This window comes from Condylura cristata, unplaced genomic scaffold (assembly GCF_000260355.1).
Source record: "Condylura cristata isolate star-nosed mole 26May11 unplaced genomic scaffold, ConCri1.0 scaffold00007, whole genome shotgun sequence".
NCBI lineage: Eukaryota > Metazoa > Chordata > Mammalia > Eulipotyphla > Talpidae > Condylura > Condylura cristata.
In genome coordinates, this window is record NW_004567108.1 from 22,080,257 (window position 1) to 22,105,685 (window position 25,429).

Here is a 25,429-nt window from a genome sequence, read left to right on the forward strand (position 1 = left end):
AAGGGGGAGGGTAAATTGGGTCACGGGGATCATTTGTATGATGGAGAATGGAAACTAGACTTTTGATGGCACGTTTTCTATAGAGAGAGATGGATGTCAAATTGTACTGTACACCTAAAACTGATATAATGTTATAAACCAAGGTCATGTCAATAAAAAATAGGACACCCTTCAAGAAACCAGTGTGTTACTGGAATACTAAACCATTTCCAACTAAAAGCTCTTCTGTGTATATAGTTCTGTAGTCGATCACTGGCTTCTAAGACATAATATTTGCATTTTAAACTACCTGTGAGTAATGCAAAGTTCCTTGTTTTGTAATAATTTGTACTTATATCATGCAAAGACTTAAATCACAAACCAAGGCACTCCTGAGCACAATGTGGGGTTGGGAGAAAACTTCCCAGCTCATACTCCTGCTCCCTCTCTGTGTCTCAGCCTAAAATTGTAGTCCTTCAGTGGAGAACTAGTTAGTTCACTGATTAATTTTAAATAGATTTGCTGAGCCTTTCTAGTAAGTCAGGCAATTCTTCTCAGCTTTGGAATTAAGCTTTATTGTTCTATAAAATAATAGCTCTTGTTAAGAAAGTTCTTTAAAAATATTCCCTGTTCCATTCTACTGCAGCCCATGCAGAATGGAGGTTTAGTGATAACCTCCAGTACAGAGATTTATGGGGCTTCCATTTACCAAATGGCCTTCCTAAAAGGGTAGGGCCCCTGTCAGATAAGACTGTCCTCTCTACCACATGAGAGCTATGTGCAAAGCCAGATCCCCCCCTCTTCCTCCTGGATATTTATATTCTTTACATGCCTGCAATGTGATCTGCATACAGTAGACATTGTAAATAAATTATCAGCTGAATTGAAATAGCATAGCACTAATAGATAAACATGAAAATGGGGGAAATTTACAAGAACTTATAATCAATAGAGACTATTTTACATTGCACTGCATTAGGAAAATAAGTGGGGCGTGCCTCTTCTGTGAAGACTTCCTCAGAGAGCTCTCTGGTGTGGAATGTGCCAGAGGGGCAGTGGCCTCTACGGCATCTCAACCTTTATGAGCCTACTCACATCATCAGACTTTCCAGAGGGTGACAAAATGGCCACTGGACACTATACATTCAGTTTAAGACTCTACAGGACTGAAGTAGTTTCTTAGGAGACACACTTCATACATGAAGAAGTGTGAGTAGAAAGAAGAGTTTTATTCAAAATTTATGAGTTCTCTCCCATGCCAAGGTTTTCTAGAGGAAACTTTAATACATTTCTCTGATCCCAGAGCTAGTTACTAACTGCTTTATAACTTTATGTCACTTATTTTTACATCTACTTATATTTAATATATGTTTTTATATAAAAATATATAGATTTATAAGTATATATAAAAAATATATAAAAAACCTTTTATGCCCCCTGGATTTAGATTGCTTCCCCCTTCAGAATATTGTCTTATTAAAACACCCTCAGGATCTATAAAAAGCTGAAGCCAAAATGCAGTTGGCTCCCCACCAGCAGTCCTCTGTGGGACACCACACTCCAGTGTGGTCTCTGGATTCTCTCTAGAGTTCTTTCAGACCACGCCTTCCCCAAGAAACAGCTTCTCACAGGCTGCTCTGAGCAACGTGCACTTTGCATGGTGTTTTAATCAGTCTCCTTTCCTCCCAATACATTACTTGGTCATGGAAGACAAGGACTGCTTCTCCTGCTCCCTTGTGTTCACCTTCACAAAGCTTGTCATGCCACACCATGCTCGGTGAGCCCTCAAAGAAAGTAGAAGATAGAAACTGGCCCATTTTGGACCAGAGCAGTCCCAGACTCAGGGAGAGCTGCTGGAGCCAGGGAGACTCACCTTCCCCAGTGACTCAGAACAGGAAGTGACAGCGCAGGCAGGAGCATTGTGACAGTGTCACCTGCTGGCTCCTCTCCTTCAAGCTAATAGGATGGTGTGATCCTGGTGTCCCCAGACTGCTCTTCCATGGGCCCCACTACATTGTCTTTTTGAGAATGTACGACACATACTTCCCACCCCTGTAACTCTCTCCTCTCCTTCTTCTTTCCCCCCAGAGGTCTGAGATGAAAACTACTACAAAAATTTTGATTTAATATTAAAACCCTCCTACACCACATACAGGCGTGGTTTGGCTCAGAGTGCCTGCTAAGATCTTGGAGTGGGCAGGATTAAACACTTCCCAGCGTCACGCTCAAAAGCTGCAGAAGTTTCGGTTAAGCAGTTGCTGCTGGATTTTATTCTCATTTGAGACAAATTTTCTCTATTTTTCCCCAAAGGTATAAAAAGGCAACTCTCCACCTGTTTTACCTTATAAAGAGACCCATCCACTACTCTTCAAAAAACACAAATTTCCAATTTTCAGGGGAGCAAACAAACCTATTTCTCATGAGGCCACTCCCTTCTCTTATCTTGTTTAGTCAGGTGTCATTTAAGTGTTGGCAAAGGGGATTTGTGTTTAAATATTAAAATTCTAGATGTTTTCAGAGACAAACACTTAAATATCCTTTTTGGGTGCTAACTCCTCGGCAATAACTTTAATTTAACCAGAATAATAAAGTAAAGCAGAATGAAGAATCTTCCATTTTCAATCTCCAATATAATAAAAACTGCAGAGCTCTAAACAAGCACAATGCATTTAGTTTCAGAACCTGCAACCTAACAAGCTCTGCACGTGAACTCCCAGGGCAGTACCTCATCGACTTCCTTAATGGAGCTGAGGTCCAGCTCGGGTTCCGACTTGCGGCTGCCCAGGGATGCCGACAGAGCCTCCAGCGCCTGGTCGCTCATCGCATTCTGGGGAAAAGGAAAAATTCTATGCAATAAAGAACAATATCTCATCAGCCTGAACATCATCTACCTACTTCTTCATGAAATAAAACCTTCAAATATAGACAATGCACCATGGACTGGGAAAGAACACTTTAGGAAGATATTTCTACTAGAAATCTAGCAAGAGAATGAAAAAAAAAAACTTACCAGTAAGTGAATGTGGAGAAACGTTTCCACAGGACCAGTGTTTCCAGAGGTACACTTCCCCCCTTACTTAATAGACTAGAAGTTTAACTGTAACTTTATAAAGTACTCTTAGCAAAATAAAAGTTGCAAGATAGAAACTTCTGATTAAGACTGTCTTTTTCCAAAAATGTGACTTCTGACAGCCCTGTCCTTCACGAGTCAGCTAAGCCAGGAAACAGGGAACGCTGAAGTGGCTCTTGTCTGGAGGCACAATGGCTGGTGACTGCAGGACTCCCACTCTCAGGGGTGTGGTGGCTCAGCACTCCCACAGCCGGCCAGATAAAAATAAACTGTGTGCTCCAGGAGGGGAGAGGCAGAGCAGTGCCAACAGAAATTGCTCACTGCATCATTATCTTGATCGTCTGCAGACGGGATGTGCTTTTTATCCAGCCCAAGGCTGGAGGACCAGGGTTCCGGGAATTGAGAATGGACTGTGGGTCAAAGAGGTGGACAGAGCTATAACAACACCCCACTAAGTGAGTCACAGGGTCCAGGCTCCTTAAGGAAATCAAGTGGAAGATTTTATTCCTACAGTACAATTTCTCTGGGGCTCTTCCTTTTGTGTATTATGATATCATTTTACAACCAAGAAGTCTATGCTGAGATCAGTGGCAAGTATTTGAAGAAACAGAGAAAGCCTGGAGGTGACCAGTAGAAGGTTGAGAGGATTCACTATCCCCAGACCTGGAAAAGGTACTAACTGGATTCTCCAGATTGGCTAGATCAGGCTCAGGAGAGCCTCTGCTATCAGGATGGCTTAGTTATTTTCAAAGAAGAAAGCATGGATACCTTCTCCACCTTTCTTTTCTTCTCATGGGGTGGAGCGGCACTTCTGATGACACTGACTGACTGGGCTTTTAAGACTTCTCCTGTAGATTTCTGCAACACAAGATACAAATGATTAAATTTAGAGAGGAAGGAAATGTAACTGCAGTCATTAGAACAAAAAGTTGTGGTTCTAAAGTTGGAGGTGGTTTTTTTTTTTATTACAAAGTTTATTTTTACATCATTTTGCACATTTTTTTTTTTTTTTTTACATCTCGATTGTAATCCCCACGGGTTTCCCATCACCAAATCACCCCTGTGCCACCACCATAGTCTCGTGCATTTCCCTACCTTCTCGCCCCCCCCCCCATTTTTGATCCCATTCCCCACTCCACTCGCACAGAATGTCTCTGGTATATGGCTGTTCATTATTTTTGTTATTTTCTCGCCTGGTCCATTATACTCCTGCTATGAGTGAAACCATCCAGTATTTTTCCTTCTCTTTCTGGCTTATCTCACTAAGCATGATCTTTTCCAGCTCCATCCAAGTTGCTGCAAAAGACATGTGTTTCTCTTTTTTGGTTGCTGAGTAATATTCCATTGTATATATGTACCACATCTTTCTAATCCAGTCATCTACTTTTGGGCATTTGGGCTGCTTCCATGTTTTTCCAATTGTAAATAAAGCAGCAATAAACATGGGGGTACAAGTATCTTTTTCAATCAGTGTTTTTGTGTCTTTTGGGTAGATACCTAGGAGTGGGATTGCTGGGTCATAGGGAAGCTCCATGTTTAGCAGTTTGAGGAACCTCCAAACAGTTTTCCATAGTGGTTGTACTAGTTTGCATTCCCACCAGCAATGCAGGAGAGTTCCTTTTTTGGAGGTGGTTTTTAACAAGTGTTCTGTAATTACAGTGCAAACAATACCTCTTTCTCAGCCTGCTCCGCACCGGCAGTTGGAGAACTGCAGGTAAAGTCGGATGACAAGGAGTCTATGGCGTCGTCAGGTCCCATGGGTTTCTAGAGAAATAGCACCGGGATGAGTGACAGAGGGCATCACTCATGTGCAACAACAGATTATGAACCCAGCAAGTTAAGTGTACTTTTTGGTTGACTAGATGCACATTAGATACATATACATATAAGCATATGTAGGTAATGTTAACTGCCACCTTCACTGTGGGCAGGGAAGAGAAGACAAAGTAAGGCTTTGGGGGAGAGCAAGCAATTAATCACCAAAATTTAAAAGAAAATAAAAGTACGTCTGTTATTCCATGTTGACTGAGATATTTTAGTGAAATAACTCAGATATAAGGGAACAGGTGCTCAATAAATGCTAATTCCCTACCCTCTTCTAAATGTACCAGTAACGACATCCCTATTCTATTTTATTAAAATTTATTTTATCCTAATGCTTTTTTCCCCTTAAAAAAATATGAAACCACTGATGCTGAAACAATGATTTCTGTGACCAAATGAACTTCACTTGATTTAGAGACCAGTTTGGTCATTATCCCAAGATACAGCATAGCCCTCCTCCCCCTCCCAACCAGAGATATAAAAACAGTTAATTTGGCAGATATTTATGTAAACTCACCAAAGAGTCTGGAGGAGGCTCTGTAATCCCTTCTTTTTTCTGAAACAAACAATAATTTGATGATATTGAGAAGGAAAAATTAATCTTTACAATTAAAAAAAAATTGTTGTTCATAAGTGTGATGGTTGAAATGTGTCCTCTCAAAACACTGTTGAAGTCCTAACCACTAGTACCACAGATATGACTATATTTAAAGGTGGGGCTTTTAAAGGAGCAATTAAGATAAAATGAAGGCACAGAGTGATTGAATATAAAAAGGAGAAATACTACCCAGAGATCCACAGAGCTCGATGAAGATGAAGGTGTGTACACACAGAAGGTTTTCATACATAAACCAGGGAGGCCACAACAGATCCTTCCCTCACAGCCCTCAGAAGGAACCAACATTTATCTTAGTTTGATTCCAGTATTCCAGCCCTTTCAGAATTTAGATAATGTATTTCTGCTGTTTAAATCATCTAGTCTGTCATCATTTGTTATGGAAGCATGAGTGTCAAAAGTAATACAAAGTATGCACCATTGACTCTCCTACATTGAAAAAATGGTGATTATATTGATGTAGTAAAAATTACATACCAAAAGGAAACCAAAAATGTTTATTTAACTTACTGCCAAAAGTTCTCTGTACTTTGGAGGAATTGTGACTTCTCTTTTACCCAATTCCTCTATGTAAGTAGAAGTCATTGGATCCTGGAACAAAATCACACATATAAGAGATGATACAATGAATTAGCTGAGAATGTTATATAAATATGCTGAAACCAGAAGTATCCCATTATTAATTTAAGGAAATAATGAGATGAAATAACATTAAGAAGCTAATACTTTACAAGATCTCTGAAATATGAAAGTAATACTAATACTTGTCCATATTGCCCAATTTTATTCCATAAAATTTACAGAAAATATTCCTACCACTATGTTATTAAATTTGGTCCCTCTGTTAAAGTATATTTAAAAATGTTTTTAAATATTAAATGTTTTCAATACTTACAAAGTGGAGCTAGTAATTTTTTTTTAAGATTTATTTATTTGTGAATACAGAACTGAGGTATAGGCCAGAGGTGCAGAGGCAGTGAGAAGAGGCACAAGAGACAGAGTGGGGAGTAGAACAGGCAGATTGACAAAGTGCACTGCTGAGGGGAGCAGCGGGCAGGTCAGGAGAGGTCTGCCGTGCCATGTGGGTCACCTCCCTGGCCAGGAATCAAACGCATGCTGAAGTGGCTTTAGCTTCTTAATCCTATGCTTTAACCTGCTGAGTCACCAGGGAGGCCCAACAATAAATTTCTATATAAGCTAACATCTGTTTATCAGATCTATAGTTACTTTTATGTAAACTGTAAGTAAAAAACTCAGTGAGTCTATTGAGTATTCTTCCATACCATTCTTCTTCCTGTGACCCAGAAGTAGTCACCATCTTGACCTGCACCATATCTATCCACTTAAAACTAAGAATACTTCAAAAACATTCCACAGAAGGTATCCACAAATATACACCATTATTTCCTATTTTCAAATGTTGTGGAAATATTGTAATCTATGCATCACTGAGGAATATCAATTTTATTTAAAATTATGTGTTTGTAGCATCCATGTTGATTCATGAATAACCGTTCTAAAGTATTCTAAGGTATTCCACTACATTATCCCCTCTGCTGTTGAACAAGCTCATTTCCCATCTTTTCACCTGTTATTACAAGTTCTGGAACCCAGGTTCCTCCTTGGACTCTCTGAATGGAAATTTGTTGCTTGATGGGTGTGGACATCTTCATACCCACCAGTTCTAGGCAAACTGCCAAACTTTGGTATTTTGCCAATCTGATAACTAGAAAGTACTACCTCTTCACTTTATAATACCACTGTTCTATTTGCTAAGGAGGTTTTTCCTTTATTAGCCATTTTTTAAAAAAAATTTTCTTCTGGATTGCTTTTGGCTGACTTTTCTAAATTTTTCATAAATTCCTCACAAATTAAAAATCTTCACAAGCAAAAATCCTTTATCAAGTCTGTTGCAAATGTTTTCCACTCTGGCATGTCTGTCTTATTTTAATACCAAGGAATGTATGATGTTCTTTGTTTAGGAAAGGAAGTGAGGGTGAATGTTGAAGTGAGGGTGATAAATATCTAAAAATAAGTTCAAATCACAGCATGGGAAAAATCTGGAAAGCAAAATGAGTCCAAGTCTATCTCATAGCATGTTTTCAATAGGTAAGATAGAAATGACCCAAACACCAAAAAATAGACTATTGGATCAAGAAGATGTGGTATGTATACACAATGGAATATTACTTAGCAATAAAAAATGATAAATTCATGCATAAGCGGTAACATGGAAGGCACTGGAAGGGATTATGCTCAGTGAAATAGCCAGAAAGAAAACAAAATAAAATGGTTTTACATATAGAAGGAATGTTAAGAGAAGCAAATAAGGGATCAGGAAAAAAATAATTACAATAAATTAAAAAAAATTAACAGGCAGCTATAAATCAGTGACATTTTACAGGGGAGTGGGTGGGAGAGGGATCAAAATAGGGGAGGGAAGAGCACAAGGGACTACACTGATAGTGCACAGGTGAATTGGTGGGAATTTTATGGACTACACCTGAGAGGAGAAAGTATACATTGTACAAAATGGAAGGCTGATGTAAAATGTATACAAGATAAAAATGAGTTCAAGTCCATTGGCATTAATCTGAGGAAAGATAAGCCTGTGATCCCAGTCCATCTCAGCATAAACCACACAGTAAATATCTGCTGAATAAATGTAACACTGTAGCTGCCAGTAAATAAATTTCCATCCCAGCACTTATTTCCAGGATCTGCTACTGATCCTGACATCACCCAGTTTCCTTTAATTGACAAAACACCAGGGATCTTTGTATCATGACTGTGACCATATTTGTTCCCTACCCACTAAGTACAAATCTTCACAGATGCCAAAATCACATACTGAAATTTCAGGTCCAGTGTATGCTGTATTATCTTGTTCCACTTCTTCAGGTTCCCCTAATGTGTCTATTAAGTCATCCAAAGCAGCATCCATGCCTGACTGGAAAGAAAAGACAGCAGATATTAAATAATAAATATTGCTTGTTATACATATTTCACTTCTGTAGACATTTCGCCATGTTTTTTTTTTTTAAACCACAAACAATTATTCTATGTAGAAAGATACCAAACACAAACAGTTCTTTAAATATCAAAATAGTCTGGTCTTTGATAAACCTTATCATGTAAGGTCCAAGTGTACATATTTTCTAGGTAGGAAAGAAAAAACTACCATATAAAAACTTCAATTTTAATAAGTCTAATGACATTAAGTATATGAACAAAAGTACAGCTCATTAAAGCTGTCCAATATAGTTACAATTAACTATGCAAAGTGCTAAGAATTGTGATCACATTGCTATACACAGGAGAAATGTTTGGTGTCAGTTGTTTATAAAAGAGTTTCCTGGAGTTGTATGTACAAAGGACACTAACAAAATCTGCACCTTCTTCTAAACAGGATTTGGTGAAAAAAACAAGTTGCCTTGTGTTCTTTCAGCCATTTGTATTTTTTGTTCACTTTCTTTCCCAAGAATGTTTACCATACAGAAATCACCTGCTGGGTACTAGACTCACACGGAAGACAGTGTCACTGTGGGACATGCAATGCTGTCACTATGGGTTTAAATCAGTGGAATGAATGAAATAGTGCCTATTTTTGATGTGAACAATGATTGTAGGCGAAGAATAGCCTAAATTTAAAGGGGAAAATGATTTGGGGGAAGACCCTTTGCCTTTTTTTTTTTTTTTTTTTTGCTATGACCACATTCCCCCCCACAACATCACAATTTTAGGAATTTACTCAATCCGGTAATATAATTTGGGGCTTGTTAGCATTAGGTTGATTCAACTGCAAATTTCAAAATGAAGACATGCCTGACATTCTTTAGTGACACAGCTGGTTAAAGGAGGCATCCTGGCAGCAGAAATGGACTGTAAATTCCATGAACTGTACCTAGAGTTTCCAGAAAAGGGGTTACAACCTTAAATGCTGCAACTCAATCAACTCATACTGAAACCGTGATTCATTAAAAAGCTCTTTACATCCCCCACCTCACACTGTTTGCCCTCAGGAGATTAGATCCTGATAAGCATGCAGACCATGCGAACATATCTTAAGCAGAAGTGCACTGCCATCTTCATACCTTTCCAGATGGTTGATCGGGTTTGGATTCAACTGATGCAGCTAACAGTTTACTTTCTTTTTTCTGGTGGAGGATTAGAAAGAAATAAAAACTCCTCACATATCTTTATAAAATTCATTACCATAACATTTTAATTAATATCAATATCACTGACTATACAGTGAACATCTATTTTGTGGCAGACACTATACTCTCTATGTTGTATCTTCAGCACAGCAAAAGAAAAACAAAAAACAAAAAACAAAACCCAAAAAACTGGGCTGTCAGAAAAGTCATCACACATTTTTGCTTGAAAAAAAAAAAAAAAAGACATTGTGACTTTTCCCAACAACCCAATATTAATTTCCTTAGTGACATGGAAAGCAAGGCTCAGCAAAGTCACATTACCTTTCTTCAGGTCACGCAGAAAGAGCAGAACCAAGTTTATAACCCAGAAGTACCCAATTCTTTCTTCACTACTCTTGGTTATCTCCTCCAAGGTCCCTCAGCCAAGTTTGCCACGTCCTTAAATTCTGAGTGGCCATTTCTCCACATTTGCCCTCTTCCATATCATGTGCTTTGGCATCTCTTGGTGGTCTCTAACATGTGTTTCCTCTCCACCACTGCTTCAGTTGCTCTGTCAAATATCACCAATAACTTTCCAATCTGTAATTTTCATGCCTTTACCCAGCCAGAATCTTCTCTGAAGTTTAGCGCTGGTGAGCACACCTCTCTCTTGACCTCACTCTAGAAGCAGCCATGACCAAGCGTGACTCTGGTGTTTGTGTTCTCTGCCATCGCTTGCCCTGTGAGTGGTTCTATGCAAAATCATACTCTAGGCTGCTTGCACAGCTATCACAGCTTAGGCTTCGCCAGCCGGCAGGCAGGACTCCCAGGTCTCATCATCCTCTGTGGCTGTCCTATGTGTGAGAAGGGGTAGTGACCTTATCTGCTCAAGGAGTTGCCAAGATCAGATAAAGTAACCCATCTGAGTGGGAAAGCCCGGATCTGGGCAAATTGAGCACCATGTAAGTACAGGAAATATAAATAAGTGCTAAAGAATGATGGCCTCAATTTTTATGCTAAAAGTACTGTGGGAGCTACCAGGGTTTGAGCCTGAATCTGGGCAACAGAATCCATTTCTATGATTCAATCACAACCTTCGATGTGTGATCACCATCACTATACCCTCCCTTTTCCTATCCTGCTGTACTCTAAACGGCACTGCAAACATCTTGTTATAATTCTTTCTTGCTTCACCTCAAATACTAAAATTCAGCATCTCCCAAATGAGACATCACTCTTCCTCCACAACCAATTTCTCTTCTGACATATGTTCACAAGTCAGCAGTAACGAGCTAAGGACTTGCAGGGGAGGAGGCATCCATTCCTGCACCTGCAAGAACTTGCCTGGGGAACTCACTGGCCTCAACTTTGGGTTACCCACCTAGTTCCCTCAGACTGAGAAACAAAAGCCAGGTTATCTGAGATTGTAATTCACCTTTGTCACTGCAGCCAATCATCCCCTGCAACCTGATGATGTTAGCTCTGCAACACCTCTGATGTTATCCCTGACTCTCTGGGTCTTCCCCAGCTCCAATTTAGGCTAAACCGGGACTCAGCAAGGTGACTCAAATTGTCCCTGAACAACATTCCACTTTCCTGTCTGTATTCCATTTCATCCCACCCACTCGCACCTGCACCTCCCTCACCCATCGATAATTTTCAATGCTTATCTGCCACAATGGAATCATTACCCTGTATCAACTCACCTTAGCATACTGTGGCACACCCCAGCCCACACTTTTGGCCTTAGCATTCAGTCTCCTTCCCTTAGCTTTGCCCACACTTGTGGTTTTTGGTATCCATGATACCTCTGTGGTTTTTCCAACTTGATGTGTTTTCTTCCACAAATCTAGCTTCCACACCTAAGTCAAATTTTTTATGGATTCGCCCCAGTCAGACCAAAATCCCTGTTCCTCACCATAGATCTCCTTGTGAGAGCCTTTCTTAACCTCCCTTGAACTGTCTCTTCCTCACTCCTCAGCCTGCAGCACAGTGCCCTGAATTGGACAGCAAAGCTTTGAACAGGGTGCATGCTAAAATAAATGCGGATCTGATCACCTCATTTTAGGGAAGGTGTATCAGAAGCAAAGGAAAGTGAAATGACTTGCCACAAATCCAGCACAAGTCAGGGCACACAGATACCATAAGCCTCTCCCAATTTTACTGTTTAGTCTTCCTGATAACCCTGGCTAACTTATATCACATACAAAATTTCACATTTCAGTGACGTTTTAAAATCCACTCTAACAAATCTAATTCTCTGACTGAAATCTCTTCATTTTTCAAGCCATTTCTCTTCTCTACAGACTATCTCATCAACATGAGAGTGGTGGGGTGTAAGGATGTCTCAAGATTAGATATAAGTGGTGTCCTGTAAGAAAAGTATTTAAGTTGGGCTGGGTATTTTTACCCGATAGTTTATGTAAATGTTGCCATTACCTCACTGGATATCTGTATCCAGTTTCAATAAAAATAACGTGCCCTTTTATTTTCAAAATCTAAGAGGAATGTTTGAGATGTGCTGTACAGTCATCCTATGAGGTAGACTCTTTCCTGAGATGGTTTGTGCTGTATCCTCTGAAAACTCCTGGATCGATTTCCTGCAGTTGTCATGACCGACTATCCCTACTAATGAGCAGACAGTAAAGCTTATTCAAAGGCCCAGGGCACTAATTTGCTTGCTTTCAAACCTATACATCTTGAAGGCTAGCTCTAAGTTTCTTGGTACTAACACCAGTCTTTATACACAGTATGGGCCCAAAAACTATTCACTGAATTTGTTAACCAGTTTTAGCATCCTGTTCACTCTAAACCCTTTAGATGCACGCTCCTCTACAAAATTTCACAGATGAGCAGTACTCAGTTTTACCAAGTGGTGAGTTACTGTGGGAGCACCAGAATGCTGAACAGTTATTGAGAGCAGGACAGAAAGACAGGAGCCATAGCACTCAGTTCTCAGAGGGCCATCTGGTCAGCATCAGGCCTACAGACACCCTGCGTCTGCTGACGTGTGCTCACCTTGTCAGCTGCTTTGTCAGAGGCTGCAGCTACTCCAGCAACAATGCTCTCTTTATCAGGAGAAAGCTTGTCCTGTGACTTCATCTAAGAATGAGGGCAAAAGATGAACAGGACTAAGTATCTTTGGAAGAGAATTTTGAAAAATCAGGCATGCGTACTGAAGTAGTTTACCCTGTGGGCACCTTGGAGTGGAATGGTCAGCTACTCCCATTGCACAGGGTGCCATGTCCACCAGACTCAAAGCTAGACCTAAGAGCTTAGAGTCCCTGCAGGTAACACAAGAAGGTGGGGTCAGGTAGGGGCCACAGTCAACAGGCACATATATCCAGGGCAAAGAGAAGCCAGGTTGTTATGTGAATTTTTCTGGCTTTAATTGTTGGTAGCTAATTAAAAATCATTTAAATAATACCATAAGTCAAGCAATGTAGATTTGTACAAAAACAGCTGTGCTGCATTTCAGGGGTTGCATTTATATCCCAGATATAAACTGTATTGTTCAGCAGGCCTAGTACTTAATATTCTAATCATTGACCCCCATTTGCTCTAGACATGGAATCTGTTTCTCAGTTTGGGTTCCAAGAGGTCACCTCTTCAAGACTCTAGAAATTGTTTAAGATTTCCACACACAGAGCATATCATGCAGGGTCACGTGATCAGCCAGGAGGAGAGGGCCCGGGAAGCAGCTTCAGTTTGAAGTGTCCTCTCTGCGACACCAGAGCCTGCTACCTTTCAGTCACAACTGGGAACTGCTGGACAGTGGGGAGGACTGGATGGAATGTCCCTGTGACCACCTGACACCCTTCACAGGACATCAACAGGCCCATGTTTCCACGAGGCTATTTACGTAGCCAGTAAAACAAGAGACCTACAATAACAAGGTAGACACAGCCGAGTCTGTGTATCCACACTCACAAATGGAGGGGACCTGTATCTCTTAACATCAATCTGCTATACTTACCTTTGGTTTTGTTGCTTTCTCTAATGTAGGCTGCTCACTTGATTTAGACACTTTTTCACTATGAGCATGTTTGCTTCCTGTATCTGACCCACCCTTGGAATGGCTTTTTGGCTGGGAACAGACACAGTACAATACACTGTTAATAAGATGGCAAATACCGATACTTTTATAGGGTAGAAATTGCACTTATGCTTTATATAATTTCAAATTATTTGAAATTAAATCAGTGTGATATAAATGTGATAGAATCACTTTATATACATTTGAAATAATGTTAATATTTTTTCGGCATGTCCTGATACTGCCACATGGTGGCACCACTTTTTGCCAGAAAAACAATAACCATTGCTGGTGAAACTTAGTTCTTGCATGATCAATTCAGAATTTTACTCCACAGAGATAAACAGACAGACAGTCAGACACACAAACTGCATGTTATGATACCAGGTCCCTACCATTTACCTCTGTGTGTTCTTTTGGCTTTATTTCTTGGGTTTTTTTCTCGGGAACCACAGATGGCTGTCAAAATCAACAGACAAAATCTCAATTACCTGGAGTCCATTGTTTTCATATTTCCAAAGTGGATTAAGAAACAAATCCTGATTAATCCATCTGCCTCCCTTGGGAAAGGCCCACCTGAGTGGGCATGCACATCTGGATAACAGCATTCTTACCCAAGAGTCTGATAAGGACAATTATAAAAAAAAAATTTTTGTGGGCCCTCGCTGGTGGCGCAGTGGGTTAAAACATAGCACTAAGAAGCTGAAGCCACTTCAGCATGAGTTCGATCCCCGGGTCCAGAGGTGATCCACATGGCGCGGCAGACCTCTCCTGACCTGCCCGCTGCTCCCCTCAGCAGTGTACTTCATCAGTCGGCCTGTTGTGCTCCCCACTCTATTTCTGGTGAATCTTCTCACTGCCCCTGCACCTCTGACCTGTTCCCCATTTCTGTATGCATAAATAATCTTAAAAATTTTTTTTGGTATTTTATCTGGAAATACCACACATGTATATATCTCTAAATCATTGTGTGTGCTCACAATTCATACAGATCATTTGTAAACGCAGGTCCACCTAAAGAGTTGTGATCACTGTAGCCAGAGTTTATTGGTAAGGAATCCTATTGTAGAAGTGAATTTTTTAAATCTCCTATTAGCAGATGAACACAATAGTTTCTTCAACTTCTTCAACTAAATGATTTACATTTAACCTTTTTTTCTAAATAGTAATACAGGTATTGCCAGAAACTGACTTCAGATTGGTGGATAAAATAAAACATTTAAATATGCGATAGAAGACTTTGGCCATCTCTCTGAATTTTTCTTCTAGAGTGGACTGCAGAACTGCCATTTTCAAGGGCCACAAGAGGCCTCCCCAAATCTCATTAGCCTCACCTTTCACCCAATTGGCCTCACCCTCTTCTTCACTTAAAGTGCCCCTGCCCAAATTATTTCTGTGCTTTCCCATAGGAAACCTTGCAGCCTTATCTGAATATTTGCTAAAGAAAAGTGCAGCACCTTATTGAGGAGAAACCTCTGCCTTCCTGCAGGTACCTTGGCCTTCACCCCCAGGTAGGCACAGACTGCCGGACAGTCTAGACAGCCTGGAATTCAGAGAAAGTTGGAGCTGTCTCCACAGCGACTGGTAACTAGTTCCTCCAGCCAGGAGAAGAGGTGAAGATAAACCCAGCTGAGACTTAGGAAGAATGCTTCTCTAAGTCATTTAGGTGTGGGTTCCACAGACACAGCCTTCGATGTTCAATTTTACTTATTATCCTTTATCTTTCATCTTTTATTCCTGTTTTTTTAATCAATTATTTTACTTATAACAAGAATCTAACCTTGTATAAAATGCCTTCTAAGAGATACTGTTACTTACAAATATTATGCATTAGTTTAACAATATATGAATTTAATATATAATTATTTACGTGAACATATACTTTAATAAATATATGAATTTACATATATTCTATGTAATCATGTAGAAAATTAATTAAATTAGCTACAAAAATCCTTTGACTGTTCAATAGCACTAATGGTGGAAATGGGTATTCAGTATATTGCCAAGAATCCAAGTAACTTGCTGGTTACTTAGTTGATTTAAGTCACTTACCTTAGTTGGCTGTGACTTCTTTTCAGGTTCTGATTTCACACCCTAAATTCAGAAGCAGAAAGGAAGGAAGGAAAGACAGTAGAACAGACATGATTTACAAAGCTTATCATATTTTCTTCAACTAAGAAGCTTAAAAGATTATTTTGATGTAATTATAAACTTCACAAAAGTTAATTTTATCTTGGAGTTATAACTCATTAGATATAAACATTTATGTACACTAATATTCTGTTCATACTAACTGGATGGCAATTTATATCTTTCTCCTTGCCATGTACAGGTTTATTACTACAAACATTATCACTAATACACAAGCAAAAAAAATAAAAACACTTGACCTCCAAGTCACTAGCATGATATATCCCTTCATAAGTGACATACTCACCATGTGTTTCTGCTGACAGTGTAAAATAATAGGATGGTGATAGAGTGGAGAATGGAAGAAGCAATGAAATGTATTTTTAGTGCCAGAATGAGAGATGGATTACAGCCTACGAGAAGGGCTGTGATGAGCACTACAGGAATGTGAACTGGATTAGAACATGCCAAGCAGCTAAAGTGACCATTAGTACGTAGATATATCCTTTGTTGCAATAACCACATCACCTGTGTTTTGTGCCTTTTCTTGTGAGGCGAATGCATTCTTTCCATCTTTTTGCTCACTGGAATGGCCTAATACAAGAGCACAGCCCCAAGTGTGATTTATTTGATCCCGAAAGTCAAATAGGTAACACATATAAACAATTAAGTGTTTATATCAAAATCCACTCACTCATTGACTATATCTATGCCACACATACATTTCCAACAAACTGTAGGTGTTGAAATTCTAAGGTCTCAGACAAATGTTTCAGACTTTGGGTTTAATTTTTTTTTTTCCAGTGGAAACCTATGCTAATTTCATTACAGGTTTGCCCCACTATCTGAAAGTGGAATGCGATTCATTACTTTTGGGAATCTGGGATGTGCTTACCATTAATTTGTTGGAAAAATCTTTGCACATTCCCAGATTGCAAAAAATAGCCTATCAAAACAAGAGTATTCCATCTTTGGGGAGCGGGGCAAACCATACCTGAAAAAAATTAATTTCTGATCCCTCTCTTTTCTCTTTGTAAAATTTGCTTGGGCAATATTTATCTGCATATGTTTCTAATGTATAGTATTGATCAAAGGAGTAGTCACAAGTTTCATCAAATTCTTTCAATATAATCTTAAAACAACTTGAGTACAGCTTTTTATTGCATAATAAAAACAGAAAACAAATTTGAAGTTCTAGGAATACTTCTGCTGGTTATGATTTAAGGATCTTTAATGGTGCACTTTATAGAGTTTGACCTAATCAAGGGTTACATACAACCGGTCTCAAAAAAGATAGTTCATCAAGTACACACCTGAATTCTTAACAAAAAAAGTAGGAAAAACACTTGAAAATAATTTAGGAATTTTTCAAAGTAGGAGATTAAAAAAATCAGACCTAATTTTTTCTACTTTTTCTTTTTCTCTGATGGTAATATCAACATAAATGCCTATATTTTATTCCATTATATTTGGCCAACACCAAATATTCTCTTAATTTATCATGTTCATGTTTCATTAATGAACACACACACACTCCTTATTTTAGGAACCCTTGTTATGTCAACACAATTGTTTCAGGAAGAAAAGAAGGTCATAATTAAATACATGTCTCAAAGAAATATTTTGGATCCTTTTACACTGGATCGCTAGTGGCTTTTGTACATGCTTTGTGTTTATGCAAATACACTATTAAATGATTAATAAGAAAAACAGGCCAGCCTGCATTGTAGCTGTCTGAATCTATTAATAGTTTCTGATTTGTAACTTGGCAATCAAGATTTTGTGTGGAATAAATCTATAATACAATTAAGAATGTACGCTCAGATGCATGTAATTATGAGATGTACATTTTAATCAGTAAGCCCTTACTTATTTTTGGTGGTAGCAGTACTGTTAAACATAGTAATGTGACAATAAAAACTGATATTTACTGATTGCCCCTTCGTTCCAAGGACTGTTCTAAACTTTACATGTGTCAACTCACTTAGACCTCAAAATAATCTTCTAAAAAACAGGTATTTTTTAATGAGGATAATGACAATGATAACCAGCATTCCTAGTTCATGCATGAGCCTTGGCAGCATACACAGGTGGGTATCTCAACTGAAGTACCACAAGCTCCCGAAGATACTTGTGGTGGAGCTGGGGTTATGTGTTCTCAATCATGGCTAGTGCTCTGTCCAGTACCAACCACCATCTGCTGGACACTGGCTGTAGGGTAGTAATGACCTAATTCTATAGTGCTAAGGAATTAGAGCAAAGTGAGGTATTTCAACACTTGCTGTCTGCGTGGAACCAAGATTCCATGGCCATATGCTCTTTGGCCACGCTATAGGGCCCTATGTGACATTATTTTATCTTCCATTTAGACCCAACAGAGTGATGACTAATTCTAATGTGCCAGGAGCAGGAAAAATACAACTTGAACCTAGACACATCATCCCTCCTCAGAGTTAGATGGCTGCATTTTATAGGTACAGAGCAGGATAACAATGGTGTAGAGCGATTACTTGAGTTAACATCTTTTTTCTAATATAATAGCTCAAAACATTTGAGGAATATGCTTATGCTCACAAAAATCTACAAAAGGAGACTACCATAAATGTTATCAACCAAATACCAAAGGCAAATGAAGAGGAGATTATCAGTAGAACTGTGAGTGAAACCTACCCAGGAAAGGGAACTGAGGTCACAGTGGCCCTGAGTCAGGCACTGGGGATACTCTTCATGGGCACCTCATTTTTGTCTCTTTCTCCTATTTGCTCTCCTTCTCACCCCTTTCCCCAGTCTCAGAGGACTGCCAGGGATGCTCATGATTATTGCTTAGTGATTTGCTGACACTTGTTGTGGAAAACAAGGCACACTGAAAATAATCATTGGTTCTGGAGCTGGGGCAAGGGGTTGAATCCGGATTGGGCAATGAATGGGTCAAATACAAACCATAGCATTAAAAAGTAAAGCCATTTTTCTGGCTACCCTTTCTAGCTCCTTTCTTTTGTTTTTTATGACTCTAAGTCTAATGAAAAAATTTTGTTATATTCTTCTACTGTAGTAGAAGATGAAAGATGAAAACTTTTAAATTTAAAATTAAACATGGCATAAATAGCAGTCATAGCTAATGTGTATTTTGAAAATAATGAAGACATTAAATGCAAAACACCAAAACCAAACAAATGAAAATGAAAATGAATGCTATAAGCTCATTTATAAGAGCTTAGATTTAGACAGCATACTTCAAGATATTTGCAATGTCTTTTAAAATTCACGATGATGTCATTGGATCCCTCAATAGAATTAATGGCAGCTCAGGTTCTAAATTAAGGCCCAGGATCCTATCTATGGAATAGTAATACGGACAACAGAAAACAAAAGTGTATTGATGATTTTAAAAAGGAACTTAGCTCTTAAAGGCACTGAAGAATCCTGGCTCAGTTAATTGAGAATATGTTGGAAATCTCTTTCATTTCCCACCCCAGCATATATCCCTAAGAAACAGACCCTGAGACATAGTAACTAAGCAGCTCCAGCCAACTCCTCAGAACTTGGCTTCCTCCAGGTGGCAATACCACCATGAGCATTTTATTGTTCCTTCTGAAATTCCAGAGACTAATTGTTACATTATGCCCCAAACAGATCTGAACAAAGATGGTGTCTGACATGACTCAAGATTTCAAAAAAAAAAGTCAGAAAACTGCTCATACATATTTAGTTTCAAGTGGCTGGAATAATAAAAAAAAAAATTTAAAGGAAGAAGTTAAACTTATTTACCTTATTTAGTTCCTCAGACTTGTACTTGGATTACTTTACAAGTAAAAATTAATCAGGTACAGGACCAAAAACACTCTATTTTTCTAACTATTCTAAAAGATGCCTACATGTGCAGAGGACATTTGGGGTGAACACACATGAAAATGGAGTTGCCAAATACCCTCATAAATTAGAAAGCTAATGTTTATTTCATAATTTAAGTTTCCTGTGACACTTCTCTCTCAACAATTAATTAGTCTACCTTTTCCTTTATAGCACAATCAACTTCAAGGCTACCATCCAAGTTACCCTGAATGATGCTTTATACCTTGGTTTCTGTGGAATTCATACTGGAAGACCTACTGGTTGAAGGAGAGGAAGTTGACACCTAAAAGAAAGAGAATGCTTTTGTAAATCAAACTGTATTGCTTTACTATTCACTTTCAAACGTCTATAATGTGGAAACACAGTGTGGCACTCCAGTATGGATACATGCTTCCCCGGCCAACCACCCAAGTGCTAGTGCCATCACTTTACCAACTGACCCCAACCTTTCCCTTCCACGCCTCATCTTCACTCCAAGTAACCACCCTATTTTCAGTTAACCTCTGTGAAGAAATGAAAGATCTGATTCTAGTGAACCTATAATCTACTTTGCCCTTCAGCTGCTCTTAACCATACTTGGTCTTAACTCTACCTTGGTTTTACCTCATCTTGAGGATCACTCTTACAAAAGTACAGTAGGGGTCAGCCAGTAGCTGAAAACCTTGCAACCATGTCATATTTGGGGCGTGCTGCTTACCAAATATTAATATATTAATGGGCATATTATTTCAATTTTCTAATTTTTGGCTTCCCTGTTATCAACGTTTCCTTATAAGGTAACAACTGCCTTGTACATTTATTACTGCCTGGTACACAACAAGTCTTAACTAATTATTATTTGTTATTTTTCCACAGAACATGAACTTTAAAATGACAGAATTTGGTTCAAAAGACACCTCTGCAATTCATTGTTCTGTGACTGTTAGTTTCCTAAGTACAAAAAAATGGGGCCAATATCATCTATTTGTAAGTATTTGAGGTAATGGATGAAAAATGCCTGGCACACTGGATGGGCTTGTTAAATTACGAATGCATTACTTCTAAGATAATATATGCAATAGATGGAACAAGAGATGGATGAGAAACAGATTCAAGTAGACTGGCAATATGTTTTCAGTGTCAAGTAAGAAAGAAGGTTCTAGACGAGATTGAAGAAAGGATACTGCTGTATCACCTGTCTCACCCAGGCTCCTCCCTGGGGGGCACAGGTGATGGTCAGTAAAATTATTGAAGAATTTTTTTCCTAGGGATGCAAAGGGGTGAGGGGTCAGCCTTGCCATTTAATCATCTGAGCAATGTTTGCCTGGCACTGAGTGCTACTCCAGTACCAATGTGCACAACACCTGATAAATACTAAATAGACCTGTGCACAACACCTGATAAATACTAAATAGACCTATCTTTTCAAAGTTCAACCCAGGCTCATTTAAACCTTACTATTTGCATCGGAACCCAGGGATTCCACCTGGCTCAAAGTTGCCCTCTTCAGTAACAGTCTTTCAGTAAACAGCTGTTGTACTGCCAGCAACACCTGGAGCCCTGTCCCTGATGCCAAGCTCTGAGCTACTTCTGAGGGGAGCCCCAGGGACAAAGAGCCCATCTTCCGTCTTCCCTCTTCCCTGACCCCCACACACTACCATTCGAAATGATGGTATGAACCCATATAACCGATGGCCCAGGAATAAAAATGGTTTCCATAGATCTCACTAATGTAAATGCTGATTACAGTAAACTACCAAAATTCACAGATGAAAGCCCAAAGGTTTAAAAGAATGATTTTTTCAAACATTATCACATGAGCCAAAGTCTTCCTGAGCACTTTTAGGCATCCACTGGGCAACACCCAGTCCCAGAACACTGTCCCCTCCCCCGCCCCCAATCACTACAGCAGAATGTGGGTATTTCTTATTCTATTGAGAGAAGGAAATTAAAGATATATACCAAGCTATTTTTTTCCACCACCAAGTCAACAGAATATATGAATATTCACTGTCTTTGAGAATAATTTTTTTAATTGTGGGAATTAACAGGCTCATGTTTATGCACTTCTGTCTTTTCACAATTAGAATTAATTGCACAAATTTCCAAACTCCAGAAGTTCCATCATCCCATTAAAATCACTAGATCAAACAAAACAAAACAAAACAAAACAAACAAACAAAAAATCACCAAAGATCAAATACAATACATGAAAGAACTTTTTAAGCAGAACATCTTCAGATTAACATTATTTTCAAAACATGTATTCAAACTTTCCTGAAATCACATAGCCTGTAATGCATTGGAATGCTCTGACCATTAATTTATATAATTATAATTATATTCTGGATCCCCAAATAGCCTACCAAATGCTATAAGATAGCATCAAAATGTAGTTTGTGCCAGGTGTGACATTAGGGAACAGGGATACAGTGGTGAATAAGGCCAATCAACAGTGCTGCCCTTGAGAAAAATACGGCATCATCAGAAATGTCATTTATCATCACTTTAGAATTATTTGGGGCGAGCTTTATAAAGGAAAATGACAGGATGCCATAGAACACCAGACTAGATAACCAGAATGGGTTCAGGGGCCATGGGGGCAGGGGATGCTGAAGATGTGACAGTCAACATGGCGATTAAAGGACAAGGAGGCCAATCTTCTAGGAAGAACCTCTGAGCTGTGTGTGTAGGCCTGGGACTGAGGCCACTTAACTTCTAAACCATTGTCTCTTCGCTATAGCACCTAACACTCAGCCTGGCTTGTGAACTTAAAAGACAGTTTCAGTGCACAGCCATTAGTCCTCAAGCATCACACTGTCTTTATGAGATTTAGTGCTGCAAACCAGATTGAGTGTAGCTATCACACTATTTTCCCTACCAAGTGACCCATGCACCCTCTCGGCATTCTGAGCAATAGTCGTCTTTTATGACATTGAATTAAAGCATAAGTCTGAGTAACAAAGACCAGGAGAAATGTATCTCAATGTAATCATTTTCACTCACCCATCAAACCTTTCTATTTTTAAAAACAACAATCCACAGCTGAGGGGCTAAGATTCAATTACAGCCTTGAAAGAATTCACAAGTCAGTGAGATAAATTGACATCAAGCAGGTTTAGGCCACAGCTGAAGTGCACTAACCTAGCAATGGAGAGGATTCTCTGTGGCCAAAAGAATGTGTGAGCTCTAAGTGTTTCAGGCCCACCTCTGGTAATCTTGCTGTACTGTCCACTAGCATGAAAACAAGTCAACACTAACCAAAGAAAGTAATGGCAGCCTAGAAGAAGATTAAGACAATCCTATACTCACCCAGTATGGCATCTTATTTTCTGGCATTATTCAACACAATTGTTCTAAAATTTGTTTGCTTTTAGAGTAAGAATTTTGGAACTTTACTGCAGTAAACTATGAGAGCAAAGAAAAATAACTTTCTTAAAAATAATACAATAGTTAACCGTGTGCCATCACCATAGCTCAGTGCACATCCCCTACCTGCTCCCCATTTTTGATCCCATTCCCCGCTCCATCCCTGTAAAATGTCTCTGGTATATAGTTGTTCAGCACAGAACACCTAATAGTCCTTCACTTGCAGGGGTTCCCAGAAGAACTTCTACTTCTCTCCAGGCACTGCCAAATGACTTACAGGAATCCTCACACCGGCCTCAGCCTCTGGGCTTGTCCTTGATTACTCCTTGGCCCAGCTGGCAGAGGTTTCTAGATCACAGAGAGTGGGCCGTGGGCGCATTACAACTGTTTCGCTGTCTCTCCCCAGCCCTCTCTGGACACTCCCACTTCTTCCCACCTGCACACTACTCACCTCCACACCCTGTCTGCTTTATTTGTTGAGGGTTACCATGAACAACACTCTCCTTTTCTACCCAATAATCCACTGCTAGTTCCCTCTGAGTCATTGACCATCATCTCTTCCAAGGCTATGTAACACTAGGAGCGTCACGTTCTTCCCCATCTCTCTGGCTTGCATCCTTCTGGAAGTCTCTTTTCAATTGCTCTTCTTTTCTGTGTCCTTGAATATTCAGTCACAAACCCTCCACTTTTTCTATTACATTACTGCTCCTTCAGAAAGCTGCTTTCTCCACATGACTTTAATTTACTACATGAACAACTTTCCACATCTTAGTAGCAGCTCTATTTTATCATGACACTATACTTTTCACTTGACAGGACAAAGTCAAGAAAGACTGCAGCAGGCTCAAATTCCTGCTTCAGCACTTACTAATACACATTAAATTCACGGAGGCCCCATTTCCTCATCTGCAAAGTGGGTGTAATATCAAATGCCTTTGGAGTTGCTGTACAGGTCAAATGACGTCGTAGGGAACACATCCGGCCCTGAATCACTTGGATTAAGTTGCAGTGCTATTTCTAAAACTCATTAACACTCCATCCCTTGATCTCTTTTGACACCCACACTCTTGGTCCATTATATAATTCCCACACCTGGATTACATCAACGCTGTTTAATAGTTTCCATGCCTACTTCTCTGCTACCTCCATCACTACACCATTCTCTACACCCTGAATCCCTTCTATGACTGCTGACTCATTTACCTGAAGTAAGTGTGTACCTTGTCCTCACTGATGAAATACTCATTCTCATTGGTTTCCCATTAGATGTTCTAGATAAGCTTCAATGAATCTTGTCTGAACTTTAGACTCTCCACTACTTGTCCCAATCAATTGCTTCAATCACGTCTCACAGTGGTCCAGACAACTCCCCTCTAGCCAGGGTAGTGTCTTTCTGAATCACGCACACTTCATCAGGCAGTATAACTCGCTATTAAGAGTGTGATGTGGAGGGACAAGGAGTTAAGATTCAAGACTGGTGAAATTCCAGTTGACACTGAACTTGAACTGGGGCAAGCTGCCTAACCTTCTTTGTCACAGTCTCCTCATGAATAAAATGGGAAGAATAACAACTCTTACCGCATAGGATTGTTTTAAAAATGAGTGAGCACAGCAAGCAAGGCAGGGGCAGGATCTCTATCACTTTGAACAGACGGGTAAAGGAGAGTCCTGGAGTCCCTCAGTGGCTTTTTCAGGCTTTAACAATCCTTTTCACCAAAGCAGCGAGGCGACCAGTTGCAGGGAGGCAGGGAAGCCAAGGGGTCAGGAAGCTGGCAGACCTCCCAGCCCCTGGTGAATCTTTACTCTGGTGAATCTTTAATCGTGTTCTGACATTCTCCCACAGCCATTACCCGCTGCACACTATCCTCTGTGACGCCGCCCTATATGCTCAGTCTCTCAGCTCAAGTGTGCTCACTTACGCATGCCCACAGCACACTCCAGGTGCTGCTCCGAGCCCACGCTCCCAAGCATCTCCTGCGTTAGTATAATCAAGGCCGCAAAGGATAGATACAAAGGCCAGTGGCACAAAAGCCTGACCAATTTTCATTTACCCAGTAGTGAGTTATGAAAAGATGTTTATCACTACTTATTTTTAGGGAAAAGCAAATTAAAACCACAATGAAATACCACCTCACACCTGTGAGAATGGCCCGTATCAAGTAGGGCAGTAACAGTAAGGGCTGACGAGGGGCTGGAGAAAAGTGAACTCCTGTACAATGTTGGTGGGAATGTGGACTGGTCCAGCCCATGGAAAACAGACTGAGGGTTCTCAAAACATTGAAACTCATAGATCTACCATATATCCAGAAATTCCATTCCTACATCTGCCCGAGGAAGGCAAAACACCAATTTGAGGCCCTCCCTGGTGGCACAGTGGCTTAAAAGCACAGCACAAAGAAGCTTAAGCCACTTCCGCATAAGTTCGATCCCCG

At 39.7% G+C, this 25,429-nt stretch overlaps 1 protein-coding gene across 2 annotated transcripts in view; it reads right to left on the minus strand.

Moving 5' to 3' along the window:
- CAST (calpastatin) overlaps window positions 1-25,429 on the minus strand; it is a 100,362-nt gene that overhangs the window by 25,969 nt on the left and 48,964 nt on the right. For both annotated transcript variants that reach the window (XM_012721805.1, XM_012721806.1), the window contains exons 4-15: window positions 19,873-19,932; window positions 15,720-15,761; window positions 14,067-14,123; window positions 13,605-13,715; window positions 12,647-12,730; window positions 9,584-9,646; window positions 8,341-8,439; window positions 6,000-6,080; window positions 5,391-5,429; window positions 4,721-4,813; window positions 3,818-3,907; window positions 2,705-2,806 (exon numbers count right to left, since the gene is read on the minus strand). In XM_012721805.1, coding sequence (XP_012577259.1) covers window positions 2,705-2,806; window positions 3,818-3,907; window positions 4,721-4,813; window positions 5,391-5,429; window positions 6,000-6,080; window positions 8,341-8,439; window positions 9,584-9,646; window positions 12,647-12,730; window positions 13,605-13,715; window positions 14,067-14,123; window positions 15,720-15,761; window positions 19,873-19,932 — 921 coding nt within the window. The remainder of the gene's footprint in view (window positions 1-2,704; window positions 2,807-3,817; window positions 3,908-4,720; window positions 4,814-5,390; window positions 5,430-5,999; window positions 6,081-8,340; window positions 8,440-9,583; window positions 9,647-12,646; window positions 12,731-13,604; window positions 13,716-14,066; window positions 14,124-15,719; window positions 15,762-19,872; window positions 19,933-25,429) is intronic.